The 17,293-nt window shown below is 39.0% G+C and overlaps 1 protein-coding gene across 1 annotated transcript in view; it reads left to right on the top strand.

Moving 5' to 3' along the window:
• Window positions 1-17,293, top strand: part of GRIN3A (glutamate ionotropic receptor NMDA type subunit 3A) — a 147,484-nt gene that overhangs the window by 42,067 nt on the left and 88,124 nt on the right. Inside the window, exon 2 of the mRNA XM_028108801.1 lies at window positions 3,087-3,691. Coding sequence (XP_027964602.1) covers window positions 3,087-3,691 — 605 coding nt within the window. The remainder of the gene's footprint in view (window positions 1-3,086; window positions 3,692-17,293) is intronic.

The raw sequence follows: 17,293 nt of genomic DNA, 5'->3' as shown, positions 1-17,293 counted from the left end.
CCATTAAAGTTTGCTCCTTACATACCTATTTAATGAATCCCTCTGAAGGAAGTTTATGGAGGAGACTTTGTTCCAACTACGGGCAAAATATTGGGTCTTGAAGCTCTGCTGGAATTGGTCGTCTTCTCAGTCTTTCAGTGCAGAGATTTTTATCATAGCCTAGGACTTGAGGTGAGCAAAAGAAAACTGCGTTTGACAAATACTATCTCTGATTAATTAAGAATCGTATGATAAGAGATGGCTGAGTTATGGTCTTTATCCTAAGGAAGCTTCCAGTCTAGTGTGGGAGATAAACACTTAATTGAATAGCTACAGTCTGGTGTGAAGAGTTCTGTATTAGAGGGATGAGCAAAATGAGACCATGACACAGACATGAGATGATTAATTCTGCTTGGTCAGGAGTCAGAGGAACAATCAAATTGACAAAAACCCAATTCACCATTACAGGAAATCAACAGGGCAAAAATATTGTGAGAAAAAAAGATCAACAGTTAATGTCAACTATACTTCAATTTTTATTTTTAAAATAAAAAAAATTTAAAGTTTAACAACAGCAGAAATGGTAGTAAATATTACATGAACTAGTTTCTGGAAATCTGCGTGGAAGAGCTGAGCTTTGAAGAATAAATATGAATACAGGCAAAAGCATCCTGGAGATGTTGAGAGATCAACATACCCCATTTGTATAGGTGTGAAAATGCTCACTCTGATACAAGAAAAATAAATTGTCCACCATGACTCATCTTGGTCTGCATGTTTGGAGTGTTGGAGGTGAAGTTAAAGACTAGAAATGGCCTCCTAAGCCATACTATTGATTCTGAAATTTGTTCTATGGGTGACTCAGAGGTTATGGTGCAGAAGAATGGTATGGTCATATTTATGTTTTAGAAAGAAAGCTGGCAACAGAATAGGGAGCTGAGGCCAAGAAGATAGTTGGGAATAATTTGTTCCTGCCAGCTAAATGTAGAACTTGCCCTCCATTCCTTTTTGCTTCTGGAAGAGGGTTAAAGCAGAGGAGGAAATAGGAAGGAAGAAAAGCTAAAAGAGGACAAGAAGAACATTCTGGAGGAATTTATATTGATTAATAGTAGGTGTGAAGAAGGGAAGCTTCCATTCCTCTCACCTCAAGATTTTGTATGGTGGCATCTCAAGCCTGGAAACCAGGAACTACCTACTGGATGCTATCTCCTGGTTTCTAACATCCCTCCCTTTTTTGCCTCTCACATCTGAGCATGTCATTAAATTTTAATGAAAAAAGAAAAGAAAACTTTTCTCACGTCCTTCCTGCTATGACCAACACTGGCTTCCAGTTTAAATACTTAGCACCCAATCAAGGTGCTGAAGGGCTTATTTTCCCTCTCCCTGTTGAATGCTGCCCACAGATGATTCTCCAGAAGTTCTGCTTTTATCATTACAAACCCCGCTCAAAAGCTTAATTTGAAGGACAAAAGTTAAAGTCTTAGAATAAATTTTAAAGCTCCATCCTACCTACCAGCATGATTGCTCTCATTTACTGCCTTTGGCCATGGTCTTTCTCCCATAAATCCCTTCTGAATCTTCACCTCTTAGTCTGCTCATATTAAAATTCTTTTGGTGTTTCATAGAATTAAAAGTTCAGCTCAAATCTTCTTTCTCGTTACACATTTTTAGGTGGGTAAGGGGAGGCCACACTTACCTTTTGTTCAGCGCTTGAAACTTTATTGAGAAAACCTTCCTCATTTCTCTACATATAGTGTTTGCCTGAATGTTTAGAAGTTCTCAAAAATAGTCCTATAGTCTAATAGCTTCCAGTGGGAACATGTTTAGTTCGATTCAGTCAATATTTATTGTGCACCTAGTATGTGGAAGGTATTGTGCTAAACATTCTCAGGATGTCAATGTTAAGGGATAAGTAAGTCAAATGTCTGCTCTCAGGAAGAACAGTTAACAAATTTATTCATTGAAGAACTATTTCCACTTCACCTGGATGATTAGTGATTTGTGACTTTTCAAATAAGAAAAGATAATAAGAAATATACTCTTCCTTCATTGATTTGGTGAATCCGATAAGTAGATGAAATTGTGATGGAAATTCCATAAATGTGTTTAAATGGCACACATTTCACATTTCACAGCAAAAATCCCCTGTCAGTAGACACAAATGCAATCAAGCCTTCACTACTAAACTATACACTTTATCCTAAGGTATATATTGCTAATTATAACAGAGGTCTTCATTCATTCGGGCTGTTATAACAAAATACCACAGACTGTGTGGCTTGTAAACAACAGAAATTGATTTCTCACAGTTCTAGAGGTTGGAAGTCAGAGATCAGGGTGCCAGTATAATCAAGGAAGAGCCCCCTACTGGGTCACAGCCTGCCAACTTCTCACTATGTACTCACACAGTAGTGGGGGCTGGGGAGCTCTCTCAAGCCTCTTGGGCATTAATCTTATTCATGAGGATTCTGCCCTTATGACTTTGTCACTTCCCAAAGGCCCCACCTCCTCCTACCATCACACTGAGCGTTAGGATTTCAACATGAATTTGGGGGGAACACAAACATTCAGACTGTAGCGCCATTATATTAAAAATGCCTTCCTCAGAGGCTAAAAGTTTAGGAAACCGGTGTATCCATTTTCCACACCATCCTTATATAAGTGCCTGCACCATTTTAGACTTCTCTGCTATTTGTTTTAAAGGAAAGCAAACATAATTCCTTTTCATTATTTCACCTGAGAGGAGAATTTAACAAGTGAGTTAATAACAGCCATAGTTAGAAATGGAATACATGAAGGAGACAAGCTATAAGGAAGTAGACAAGCCTGATAAAAATTTAAGACCAGTTGCATCAGCCCTGACATTTACACCAAAAACCATTTGCCCTCTGGTACTCTTAGCAAGGAAAATCAGTTGTAAGGATTCAGCAATTCCATTAGATAGGAAACATAGTTTTCCAGATGATGGGAATTTTATCCCAGAGGTATTTGAATATCGCAGGGAAAAATAAAGGATTAAGTAAGCCTCATAAGAAAGCAAACATACCCTATGTTACCATCTTTGGCCAATGCTTTCTAATTCTTCTTTTTCGTATCTTTAAATACAGAATCCCCTTCACCTACAACTGAGTTTAGAAAATTCATTAAGTTCTGATGCTGATGTCACTGTCTCAATCCTGACCATGAACAACTGGTACAATTTTAGCTTATTGCTGTGCCAAGAAGACTGGAACATCACTGACTTCCTCCTCCTTATCCAGAAAAATTCCAAGTTCCACCTTGGCTCTATCATCAACATCACCACCAACCTCTCCTCCACCGAGGACCTCTTGAGCTTCCTGCAGGTCCAGCTTGAGAGTATTAAGAACAGTACGCCCACCATGGTGATGTTTGGCTGTGACATGGAAAGTATCCGGCGGATTTTTGAAATTACCACCCAGTTTGGAGTAACCCCCCCTGAGCTTCGTTGGGTGCTGGGGGATTCCCAGAACGTCGAGGAACTAAGGACAGAAGGTTTGCCCCTCGGGCTCATTGCTCATGGAAAAACAACGCAGTCTGTCTTTGAGTACTATGTACAAGATGCCATGGAACTGGTTGCGAGAGCTGTAGCCACGGCCACCATGCTCCAGCCAGAACTCGCGCTTATCCCCAGCACGATGAACTGCATGGAGGCAGAAGCCGCAAATCTCACTTCAGGACAATATTTATCAAGGTAGGACACAAGGCCTTGTCTTACATCCCCACTCCCAGGGTTTGGACAGGAAGCAGAATTTCCCTCTCTCTCTCTCCCCTTTGCAGAAATCTTGACTTTGAGTAACTTTCAACTCTAATAATAGTATTTCTGAGAGGCTTCTGGTTACACAGGCGAGTACTTCCTGATCTGTCATCTGGAATTTGATCTACAGATTTGGAAGTGCATGGTGTATCGTAGGGAACACAGAGTCCTGCTTTTAAGGCCTGGCTTAGCCCCTTACTAGCTAGTTGTTCTTGGCAAATTGTTTAAAAACTCTGACCGTCAGTTTTCTAATTAATAAACTAGGATCACATTGAATAGTTTGATAGACGATATTTAAGATACCATGAAATTATATATGAAAAGTACCTAACACCGTGCTCAGCTCATAGTAGATACACAACAAATGTTTCTGTCCCTGCCCACTCTTTTATCAACAGACTTAGACAAATCTCTCGAAATCTATACAGAGAAAAAAATTAGTTGAGCAGGAAATGAATTTTTCTCTCTCTTCCCAGGCTGTGATGCTTAAAGCAGTGTAGAGTTGTAATTAAAGACATAGACCCTGGAGCCAGACTCTCTTGAGCTTGAATTTTAGCTCTGCCACTTACTGCTTGTGTGACTTGGTCAAGTTACTTAACTTCTCTGAGCCTTAGTTTCCTGTGCCCTATATCCATTTTTGTAAAATCGACATAACAATAGATCCTACTATCCATGGGGTCCTTGTAATACATAGGTGATAAGAGAGCTAGTTAGCTCGCTAGCTAGCTGGCTAGATGATCGATAGGTAATAGATAGCTGGACAGAACTAAGCGTTCTACAAGAGTTCTGTTGCCAAAACATGGAGTTATATGTGTGTGTGTATATAATATATATATATATGTGTATATACATAATTAGGTACCTCTAATTAGGTACCTTTTTATTTAGGCACCTTTCTTCTCCAGTTTCTCAGTCTGGTTCAAAAGCTAGAATGAAAAAGCCCATTTAATTTAAAGAATAACCCATAATATGGAAGTAGTTTTCATGATCCCTGGGAAAAGGAGACTATCCTTATTTTATTTTATAGGGGCCTGGTTTTTTTTTCATGAAAAGGACCACCTGTGATCAGAGAGACCAAATCAGAGAAATTTTTGCTCTTTTAGAGGTGAAGGCTTAGCTCCAGACTGGTCCCATTTTTAAAGTTTATTTACTTATTTTTAGTAAATTCTAAACCCAACTTGGGGCTCAAACTCACAACCCTGAGGTCAAGAGTCACATGCTCTTCTAACTGAGCAGGCAGCCCTCTTGAAGCAAGGACATCTTACTATACTGAGAAACAAAAGACAACCTCACAGTGTCTTGCCTTTTAGAAAGACTATTTGATGACTATTTGAGGAAATGTCAGGTGGTCATAAGCATTTTACACTTAATCTTACGTATATGGACTGAGCACCTACTATGTGGAAGGCGACACGCTAAATGCCATATATTGGCAGTTTAATCACAGCCTGTACAGTCCCTAAAGGGTGTTGTTAACACAATAAAATAATTCAAAATTCATTAATTAGAAAACTACTGATGATAAAATTAGATATTCTGTCATCATCTGAACTTTCCGTTTTCCCCATATTGTATTTGAATTTCCACAAGATTAAAGTATTTGCATATTTTATTTTACAGTTGCTATCAAGATTTAATCTACTGTTTTTGAACTAGCACATAATTGAGGCTCAGGATTTTATCTGGGATAAGAAAATTCTTCATAACAAAAATATAAGCAAAACTTTGATGTGTAATTTTGAATAGTCATTATTTTGGAAGGACAATCATAAACAGCAGACTGGAAAAACCCCTTATGAAAGCTACATTAAGTTATTTAGCATCTTTCTTCCTCATATAAAATGGAGAACACAAGAAAAATGATTCTGTTTGGATCCTAAAAATGTTTAGAAAATACAGGGAGAAATATTTGTTGACTTGGGTTGTATATGCCCTAGGGGTTCATTTTATCAAGATCAAACGGATCTTTCTGCTCCTCAAGGTTTAATTTATATTAAAGTTATGTGCCTCCTTTCACAAGGATCCCATGGTACTTTGTACATGAAATTATATGATGATATTTAGCCCATTCCATCATCACTATTTGTCTATGTGTCTGACTTCTGAGCTAAAGTATAAATTTTATTAAGTAGAGACACTATTATTCAGACTAGTTTAATGCCAAGCACATAGCAGCCACTTAATAGACATTTATTGAAATAGAAGGAAGGAAAGGAAATTTTATATTATATTTACATACTCTATTATCTGTGGCCATAGAAGAAAAATAGGTGGTTGGTAGATAAATACAATTTTGTCTAAATTAAAAACATAGTCTTTTTTTACTTTGGTACTTAGTGTCTTTCTTCTTTTCCTTTTTTTTTTTTTTTTTTTATGGAATGTTAAGTCTGTGGATAACCTTTGCCCCTGTGGCTGTTTCCAAATGTTTATTCCACAAAGTTTGAAAGTTTAAAAGAAGAGTGTAAGGTTTGGAGCCCAGCAGCAATTCACAATGTATAAGGGTCAGTGACAATGTTTTCATCTTTATAGATGTGTTTGAGAGTGAACTCTCAAGAACTTCAGGAAATATGCCTAGGACTTCTTAGGCTCCCTGAGGAATATGGTCAAAGAGAAAGTTTCAAAGTGTTCAGGAAAGATTCAAGAGAAGTGGGCTAAACCCTGGAAGGAGTCTTTATAATGAATAACTGAAAAGCTGCCCTAAGCCATAAAACATCTGTGGAATTTCCACCAGTCTTATTTATTTTTGTTGAATACAGTCTTTTAGGAAGTTCGTTATTCTCAGTCCACAAGTCACATCTGCATACAGTAATTTTCTTAATTGTCCCTAAATTTTGTGAGGCTGACCCCACTCCTTCACTGTGTAATGAAAGTCATGAGGATAATGAGCCATGAATAGCGGGTGTCAGTTATGCAAGCTTTCGTTTCTCACACAGTCATTTTCAGTTTGGCCTGAGAGAATTGTTAACATTTTAAAATGTTAATGAAATCGCCAAAAACATGGATTTTTCAGCATAGGCTTTAGACTTGAAAAATGATTTCTCATGACAGACTACATAGATGCAATTATAGGTATAAGGGATTTTATTCTTCCAGGGTCCCCACTCGCCAGAGCTAATGTCCATCATAAGTACATGTATACAAAACCACTTGGAGGCTAAGTTCGTACTGTGATCTTTAACAATTTATTTGCAGGTTGTTTTATTAAATGTTAATTATTTGAAGCAATGATGTCTGGTATGTTATTCAGTAACATGAGTGTTTTTGTGCAGCCAATGACTATTTGTTGAACTAGGGTGAGGTAGACAGAATGAAGACATGCATCCTGCCATTTTCAAGCTGACAGCCTAGTGCCTGAGGTTGAAAAATAAGGAAATGATGATAAAACAAAAAGACACATGATTCTTAAAAATAGAGATATGTTCATATAGACAGAGGAGAAAATAATTAAGTCTTCTCAGAGACTGAGGAAGAAAGACTGGAATTGAATCTTGCTAAACGAGTCATTTTCTGGTTTGGAGCAAATTCACAGTCATAGGAAATGGCAAGACCCTAAGGAGAAATTTGGTACAGTTGGAGCATACATTGCATATGAAGAGGATTTGACATGATTCTGGAAAAGTAGTTAATTTGACAGCATGCCACACAGGGCTTTTATGCCAAGCTAAGAAGTTTGCATTTTATATGCATACTGGATGTCACTTGAATGGCAGAACATTAGCCGTGACATATTTATAAAGTTATAATCCTGTAACGAATTAACCAGATAAAGTAATACAGCGTAAAAACCTTGAAAGTAATTTTTAATTTACATAATTTAATTTATTATAGAAAATTTACATTTTTAAATGTATGATGGAAAAATTGTTTTTACATCTCAAAATTAGTTTTAGCCTTGCCTGCATTGTCTCCGTTATTGCATTATAAATGCCAGATTCTGGCGAAAGTAAGTGGAAGTTTGACCTACCGTTTCTAGGGTTAAGATTTGTCCATGCTTACTTTAGGCCCTGGATGCTCATGAATCTATTGTTCCTAGAAAAAGAGCTCCCTAGGGTTAGTCATAGCATGGTTGAAGACTGTTACCCTTTCTTTAAGGATTCCAAGAGTCTAACCACTTACGGACCCTCATTCTCTTGGCCTAAGAAGTCCCTTACCCTTTAGCTTACTAATTAGAGTCCTGATAGTTATCCTAGCTTCTCAACAGGCCATAGAATCTTGCCTTTATTCTTTTTTTTTTAATTTTTTTATTGTTATGTTAATCACCATATATTACATAATTTGTTTTGGTGTAGTGTTCCATGATTCATTGTTTCTTCATAACACCCAGTGCTCCATGCAGAATGTGCCCTCTTTAATACCCATCACCAGGCTAACCCATCCCCCTACCCTCTTCCCCTCTAGAAACCTCAGTTTGTTTTTCAGAGTCCATCATCTCTCCTGGTTCGTCTCCCCCTCTGACTTACTCCCCTTCATTCTTCCTCTCCTGCTATCTTCTTCTTTTTCTTTTTCCTTAAAATATGTTGCGTTATTTGTTTCAGATCTGTGATTCAACAGTCTTACACAATTCACAACGCTCACCGTAGCACATATCTTCCCCAATGTCTATCACCCAGCCACCCCCTCCCTCCCACCCCCGACCACTCCAGCAACCCTCAGTTTGTTCCTGAAATTAAGAATTCCTCATATCAGTGAGGTCATATGATACATGTCTTTCTCTGATTGACTTATTTCACTCAGCATAACACCCTCCAGTTCCATCCACGTCGTTGCAAATGTCTTGCCTTTATTCTTTGAACAGCTTCTGCAGGTGAGTTCTGTATCAAGTAGGCAATGATTAGTTCACTTATTCATTCAAAACCATTTGTTAAAGCTTACTAATATTAGGTGAGGCCTTTGGCTAATGCTGGAGACACAAAGAGTAGAAAACAGGGGCCCTGCTCTCAGGAAGCTTACAACCCCCTTCTTCTGTTCTCTCGCTAAGAGAAGATATGCTCCTCTAATTATCCGTATCTTTTCATCCACTCTCTTTACCTAGCTGTTTATCATTCTTCATTGGGACAACACCTGTTCTACCATTATTGTCTGGCATTAGCTGTCATTATTAGGCCCCCTCCTCATTTGTCCTTGAAGAATGGTCCAGCATGCTAGAGACCCTTTCTCCTCCAAGCTATGTTCATCTTCATGCTTGCATGGTCAAGCAATACCAAGATTCACTGGCCTTTCATTCATAGTAAATGTTGCTTTATTTGCTGATTCTGCACATATTGTTTACACCCTACTATGTGCCAGGTATTGTGAGGCACTAGGAAACTTCAGAAAAGAAGACCAAAACAAATATCCATTCAAAAATCCCAAGATATAAATTGATGGGCCCCATTTTATTCCTGGACATTAAAAGAGTTCCAGAAGAACTTGAGGCTGCATGATATAATTCTAATTTTGGATGTTCTTGCCCACCTTTACAATAATTTGCTGGCACTGTGACCATAGCAAAGTTATTTAATCTTTGGAAACTTTAATTTCCTTAACTGTAAGTATTCCCACCTTGAAAACTCTTAAGTGGTGTATGCCTAGGGTCATACAGCTAGTACTTTATAGGGGAAGATTTAAGCCAGTTTATCTAAATCCAAATTCCCAATTCAGAATCAATATAAACCTTCCTTAATTGGGATCCCATTACTTTGCAATTCATATTCTTTCAGTCAAAACTATATAAAATCAGCAGGCATTATGACCTGTGTATAAGCGTTCTTGTCCTGAGGACCCTACTGAGTCAAACTAGTTAGCCTATAGGTTTCATCAGGTACTTAGAAGAGATACAGTTGCATTGAACATGGGAGCCAGGGGGTGGAGGCTGGTAACACCGATTCCTTGTATCCCCAAGGAGTACCCATTGCTGTGAGGTAACCTTGTGTGTCCCGCCGTTCCTCCTAAGTTAACACTCTCTGTTAGAGTGTCCAAGGTGTCAGTACTTCTAGAAAGCACATGCCTTGGGGTCGTGAATCTCAGGGACCAACACTTAAGGTCTGTTTCCAGATGTTTCCAGTAGGAACCCCTATCACTGGACTAACTTGACTGAAATCCTTTGAATTTGCCTCATTCTCTCACTTAAGTCATGCCAAGAGCTGAGTCTGAAATTTTCACTAAGTCATGGAAGCCTCAAAAAGGAACATTGGAAAATAGGTATTCCCTCAGGACTCTGTTTTGATGAAAACAGTTGGACTAAGAAAATTTTGATGAAATTTGCTTAGTCCAGCATCCAGCAAGTTTTAAACTGTGGAATTTTTCCAAATTAGGAGAGCTTCCAAACTTTTATTTGCCAGAGAGGAAATTGTGCTCTTTGTTGACTTTTTTACTTTGTATGCATCTACTATAAAATTTGGAAATATGTCAGAAAGAGGTATGAAAGTACAGAGGGTAATCCTGCAGCTCTACTCTGAATTCCAGATCTATCTGTCAGGCCACTTCCATCTCCAGACCCTATAACCCTTCAGATGGATGAGTGACTGGTAAATACTGCATGATGTGCCAATGCCAGGGCTATGCTGCTGGAAGGGGTATCAGCACCTGGGTTAGTGCTGGAGCCAGATCCAGAGAGCAAGAATGAAGTAAGTTGCGGTATTCCACAAAGCAACCAGGAGCAGTCCGAGGGTTGGGCACAGACCACAGTTGGGGAGAAGAGTCAAGGTCCATACCAAAAAGCAAAGGGAAAGGGAAACAACTTAAGGTTATGGAACAGACCTAACCACAATGTAAGAGAAAAACACAGAAAGAAAAAAGTGCCAAATTGTCACTTGTGGCACACAAAAGAGTGTTCTATCCATGTGTCTGATTTTTTGATGTGTACTATTCACACCGATAGTAACACAGCCCAAAAGATATATTAACACAATCGCATAGGCTACTGTTTTTCTCCTCTTGGGGAAAAAACCAAGAAGGACAGGAGCTGTCCTTCTGCTGTACAGTTCACTTGTAAGTAACTTGAGTTTTGCTGATGTTGGCAAAGCGTAGACTCAAAGGATTCATATGTTTGTACATATGTATATTTAACATGTTATTAAATTGCTCTTATCCCTTAACTGATAGAAATTTATTTTAAAAGATGAGCTTTGTAAGTTGATGTGATCAGTGATTAAAATATGTGGAGGGCCCTCTGCTCTAAGGGTTGAAATTTAGCAATTTCTAATTCCTATTAAGTTCCTTATCATCAGAGAGGTTTCCCATTGAACTAATTTCTATTTTTGATACTATGCATTATTCAGGGTGAACAATTTGTAAATTGCAGATGCAAATACTTCCTGGCTGGCTGTTTTAGCCCTATTCTTCTGGCAAAGTGATGAAGAGCTCTTTAAGAGGTACATGTCTGATCTGAGCAGAAGACATGTGTTTAATTTCATTTATCCCACAGACATCCCTGAGCAGTAACTCTGGGCAGGCGCTGTGCTGTGCCTAAGATACAAAGATGGCTCGGTACTCTCTAGGTGCTTAGATGCACACTGAAGTCTCTTTCAGCTTGACAGCCTGCAGTGTTACAAAGCAGAGCAGTGGAAAGGGAGGGTTTGTTTATTCTTACCAGCCACTCTGTGGAAGAGACTGCTCTCGGAACGTGGAGAATGTCAAAATCCACACCCTCACAGATTTATAGCCCACAAAGTCAAAGATGGAGGTGATCATCTGCCAAATGCTTGCACTTTAGGATCACTACGAAGGATTAGAGAGGACAGTGAAGGCATCATTTCACATGGATCTCAAGAAATCATCTGTGTTTAATATTTAATTTGGAGAGCTGGCCCAATCACAGAGAACAAAATGGAAGAAAGCAATGTCCTCCGGCAGAATTGGACCATGGGTAAGCTCTGTGGCTGAGGTGACAAATTCATGTCGTCCGGCAGGGGTCTGCTGCAATGAAAGAGGCGGCAAAGTCAAAGCTGAACTAGTAACAGCTGGCCATACAGATAGGCAAAGGGTCTTCGGGGCCGTTTAAAAAAGAAAAGGGAGATGGTGTAAAAGACATGAAAAGAATAAAGGGAGGTAAATAGATGGATTTCAGAAGGAGTGGGAGAGGGCCTAGAGTGGCAGCAACAACAACAAAAACGTAAAAATTAACTAGGGATGGTCAAGAGCTGATTCAAGACCACACCTCCTTTTAACAGGACAGAGTATTGGTGATTCTGTTCTCCCAAGTCCACCGGCAGGAAAAGAGGGAAAGAGAGGAAGAAGAGAAAATTCAGAAAAATAAAATAAGAGAAAGAGCCTAAAGAAATAATGAGATAACCATGGATTGACCCACATGTCAGAAACTGTGAGGAACCTGGAGGAAGGGGAAGTAATCCAGAGCCCGGGGAAGAGACACAAAATGAGGGTAATTTAGAGAACAAGGGGCACGAGGGAAAAGTCTTAGAGAAGGAAGGAAAATCACACACTCATGGATTAAAATGCAAACATAAAATATAAATAGCTAATAATTGAGAACCTGGATATCTATACTGATTGTAAGAGATCAGAACTGGGTGTGAGTTCTCTAAAAGACGTAAGACTATCCAAAGACAGAATAGTTTGGGGCTCTCCAGTGAAAAAGAGCAGGAAAAAAACTGGATGAGTATGAGCTTGTCACAAATGTAAAAGTGTAGAACTTTGGAGGATGTGACTTTTGACCGGCAGATTCGTTACATGATTGTAGATAATGAATCATGTGAAGAAAAGATGGGATTTCTGAACATTAGTAGATCTCGTCCCAACTTCCCTCCCCTCCCCCCTCCCCTCCCAGGAAAAGGAGAATGGGAAGCTCTAAGGATATTCCTTTGTCTCATACTAAAAGGGCTTTATTGAGCTTCTGCTCTAGTCAGTAGCTCTAGAGCTAAATTAAAAGGGACCAAGAAATAAATATTTAGATTCACTGTATAGGAACAAGTCAACCTGACAGAATTAGGTGGTGCTGCTGCTGGGAGGGAAGTTGGAGAGAATGTCACTAACCATAATAGAGGCGAAGGCAAAAATTCAAAATTAAGTTCTCACAGTCTAAAAAATGTTATAGAGCTTTATGGAGGATGAAAAAAATCTCTCAGTCCTTGGGGGGAGAATATTAAATATGATGAGATGATCATGGGAAAAGAAATTCAGCTCATTTTTCAAGATACAAGAGAATGAGGATACAGATTCTTTTAATGATACAAAAGAAAGTTCCCAAAGGGGAAAATACATTTTATGGCTTTACAGAGCAAAATAGATATGCCCATGTACAAATAAGATTAATGGAAGGCAACGGTAGGGGAAAAACAAAACAAAACAAAAAAACAAAGATAAGAGGGCAATTTAAAAAGAAATAAAAAACAAATGAGAGAAGTAGATATACCAAAGATAAGTTGAGTGAAAAAAGATCAAAGTAGAAATAAATATCTGACCTATAAACACCTGGGCACCGAAGAAGACATGGGAGGTTGATGATGTATTTAAGCAATGGTTTGGTTTCTACATGGTCAAAAGGGAGACTGGAAACAATGGGATTATTACAGAATTAGTTCATAGGCAAGAAAAGGTACAGATTTACAAAAAATATAAAAAACAATACTAGCAAAACTATATGCTGAATAAGAAGAAAAATCAGGGGGTAACAGATCTTGAAATTTGTTAAGAACATGGCAACATTATTTGTAGCGGGAGATTTTTATTTAACTTTAGTAAATTTTAGACGAAGTTTTTACAAAGTAAAAATAGTACACGAATAATGTAATTAGGTAAATTAAGATAAACACTGCAGTTAACATTCTCTTATTAAGGAATTATAGAAGTATTTGATACAGTTGATCACTGCCCCTCCTTGAAACATCTGTTTTGCTTGGCTTCTGGAAGGAACCCAACGCAGTCTGCTCTTCTCTTAGCTTCTGGTTAACTTCTCAGGTCCCTTTGCTAGTTCTTCTTCAGCGGCACCACCTTCGAGTGTTCGAGTGCCCCAGATTTACTCCTGGGTCTTCTCATCTCCAGTTAACTCATCTCGTGATCTCATTTGGTCTCCTTAAATACTGTGTCTTGGGGGATGGCTTCCAATTTCGTAGCTCCTGTTCGCACCTCATTCCTGAGCTCCACATGATCTCCAACTACCTACTTGACATCTGCCGTTGGATTTCTAGAAGTTACCTCCAACTTAACCTGGGCCAATTGAACTGGTAGTTCTCACCCACATCAAATCTGATTCTCCTACAGTTTTCTTTACCTCGGTGGCAATTCCATGCCTCCGCTTGCTCAGGGCAAAAACTTGGGTGTCATCCTTGTGTCTCCTTTTCCTAGCAACCATATCTGAGCCATCAGCAAATCCTATTATTCCCAGCTTCAAAGTATATCAAGATCCGACCTTCACTGCTACCATCTCAGGCTAAACCATCATCACCTTTTGTCTGAGTGTTGGAAACAGCCCCCTAACTGGTCTTTCTGCTGCTGCTCTTTTCTTCAGTTCATTCTCAACACAGCACTGTGGCGATCCTGTTAAAATGTAAGTCATGTCATATTGCTTCTCCTCTCAAAATCCACCTATGGCTTTCCACCTTATGCAGAGAAGAAACGAAGTCCTTACAATGACCCACAACATGCTATTTCCCCAACTCCCACTACCCATACATTTTCTCTGACTTTGTCTTAAACTCTTATGCCCCTCACTCCTATAGGTGTTCCTCAGGCAAAAGACACGACCCCACTTTAAGAAAGCTGGACTCGGTGCTCCCTCTACAGGGAATGTTCTATCTAGATCTCCTCCTTCTGGCCAGCTCCTTCCCTTTCTTCTGCTCTTTACGAAAATACCTCCTTCTTTGCTGGCCTCTCTAGTTTAAAATTTCACCCCACTGTTGCCAATCCAGACACATCTCATCTCCTTACTGTGCTCTATTTTTCCTCCTTTGCACTTAGCAGCTCTAATATCCCATACATAGTACCTATTTATCACATTTATTCTGTCTCCTTCAGTTGAATATAAGCTGCATAGATTGTCTGTTTTGTTCATTACTATAGCCCCTAACCCCTAGCCCCTAGCACAGTGCCTGGCACACAGTACTGTTGAATGAATCAGTGATTGAATGGATGACGTGTTGTTTTTTTAACATCTTTGTTCATTTGTTTTAATGAATAAGAAAATTCTTTAATTAGCATGTCAAGTTTTGTGTGCAAATGTGGCTTCTAAAATATATCTTAAATGTATTAAACACTGATCTTGCTTATACTGTGAACTGTCTCAAAAACAGTTTTTATATAATTTGCAAAGTACACATTTTATCTTGGCTCCTATACAAATCGACACATATTCTTAATTAGCGAGATAACTGGGAGCTTTTACTAAAGTGATAAGTTACCTCAGTGCAAATTAACTAATGAGCTTCATTCTTTTGAGCAGAGTGGTATCTTGGGAGGTGTGCTGATAAAAAACATAGATACCTGACTGCTTTGTTAAACACTAGACAGGAAAGGCCTGGTGCTAAACTAGGCTCTTACTCAGGGAGAGATCCAAGCCCTTATCACACATGACAAAGCTATTGTAATATTCTTCTAAGTGGTCTCCTGGCCACCATCTCTTCCTTCCTATGTACACAGAGTACCTGTTTCCAGATCAATATTACTAATGCAGACCTCTGCCTATATCGTTACTCTGCTCAGAAATCTTCATGACTCCCCTTTTCCCATTAAATAAAATCCAATCTCATAAAATGGACATGCAAAGCCTCTACAGTCTCGTTGCGATCTGCTTTTCCTATATTATTTTCTCCTGTTTTTCTACCCTGCTCTGCAATCGGATTTTTGTGCTTCCTACCCCTTGTTATATTTTCCACCTCCTTACCTTTCCTCATAACATTCTTGAAGCTGGAAGGTTTATTTAGAATTCATTTCTAGGCTAGAGCTGTAGTGTGATCAACAGAGAGTGTAGTGATATTATTGGTCCCTGTGACCCAGGCTCTAAATTTCTATTAAAAGAATTTAAGATCGCTTTTCTCCTTTTTTATACCCACATTGCTCTATGGGCTTACACTGAGCTGATATTCAGCTAAATACTCCGGGACTTAATGTGACCTTCCGTCAAGCTGAGTTTCACACATCCTTAGTGTGGTTTGTGGACAAAATGCAGCCCTCTGCATTTGGTGCCTTAAAATGACTACTATTCTTTTTGAAGACTATCTATCTCCTGATGATGCCATCATTTCTCCGCTTACACAGCTATTACCTTAGCTCTTGCTACCTTAAGCCCCTTATGAAACAAGCAGAGAGAGAAGGAGGGAAGGAGTATTATTCTTCACATATGAAAGTGTGCTCAGCCCCCTCCTCCTTCCAAACCATTTTCCATATAGCTAACAGGGGAAAAACCTTTTTAAAATCAAATCTGATGGTCCTGTCCTTCCCCAGATAAAATCCCCTCAGTGGCTCCCCATTACGTTCATCATAACCTCAGACCTTTTGAAATTCATTTCCCACCTTTGTCTTCCATCTTATTTCTCACCACATATCACCCTGCGCTCCATCTCTGGCTTTGGCACACACGGCTCCCTGGGATGACAGTATCAGTCCCCAGCTTCTCTTCCCAGCTATTTTTTCGTATACACTCGACTCTGGCACCTTCTCTAAGCAGCTTCCCTGTCATGTCTGCAGTAGAATGTGCAGGAGCCCTTGGTCTCTGTCCCAGTGGCACCCAGATTTACCTCTATCATGACCCTCAAATTGCCTCTTTACTTTTCTTTCTTCGCATCGGAAGACTTTCATGTTCTTGAGAACAATGAGTGTGTCTTTCATCTCTGTAACTCTAAGGTTAAGAACGGTATTTGCAACAGTTTCTCCTGTCAATAAATTTATTCCTGATTTTTCGTTTTCTTGTTCATCCAAGAAGAATCCAGGCAGAATAAAAAGGACCATGATAGAAACTGATTAGAGCAAAAGTGACATTTCAACCATTTAATCAGTGGGCATTTAAACTTTGCTTTTGCATTGTCATCACGTTACAAAGAATACATAGTGAAGGGGACTATAACTAAAAGCTATCAATGAGATTTACTTTACCCTCTGTAAAACTGAAAATAAAATAGACCGAAATCATCTGTCATAAATGGGGATTCTCTGAGACCCAATTTCTTGGTGCCAGTTGCATAGTGAAACAGGCACTGGGTTTTCTGGTGTGGGAACATTGAAGACATTTAGATCCTGGTAGATTTGCATTTCTGTGACAAATGGATGCCTCAGACAACTGAGCATTGTCCTTCAGTCACCACCATCTTGGATGTTATTAAACATCAATAATGAATAAATTTTACTGGAATGAAGGAGTTACGTAGTCTCTCAAAGATTTCTGAGATGATTCGAGTATATATTTTTTCAGTGGTAGTCCTTCAACGGTCCATCCAGCTAGAAATCTATAATAAGTAAGTCCCAAATATTCTTAAAATAGTGAAGGGCTTCTCTTTCTACAACTCCAACTTTACTGATCATCAAATTGACCAAATGAAATTAACCTATGTACTACAAACCATTTTGTTCCCTAGGCTGTGTGTGTGTGTGTGTCTGTGTCTGTGTGTCTGT

The sequence above is a fragment of the Eumetopias jubatus genome, unplaced genomic scaffold, assembly GCF_037043125.1.
Source record: "Eumetopias jubatus isolate StellerSeaLion01/CBP00866 unplaced genomic scaffold, mEumJub1_p1.0 scaffold_15, whole genome shotgun sequence".
NCBI classification, from domain to species: domain Eukaryota; kingdom Metazoa; phylum Chordata; class Mammalia; order Carnivora; family Otariidae; genus Eumetopias; species Eumetopias jubatus.
Note: the sequence above shows the minus strand (reverse complement) of the source record. Positions and strands in the feature narration are given on the sequence as shown.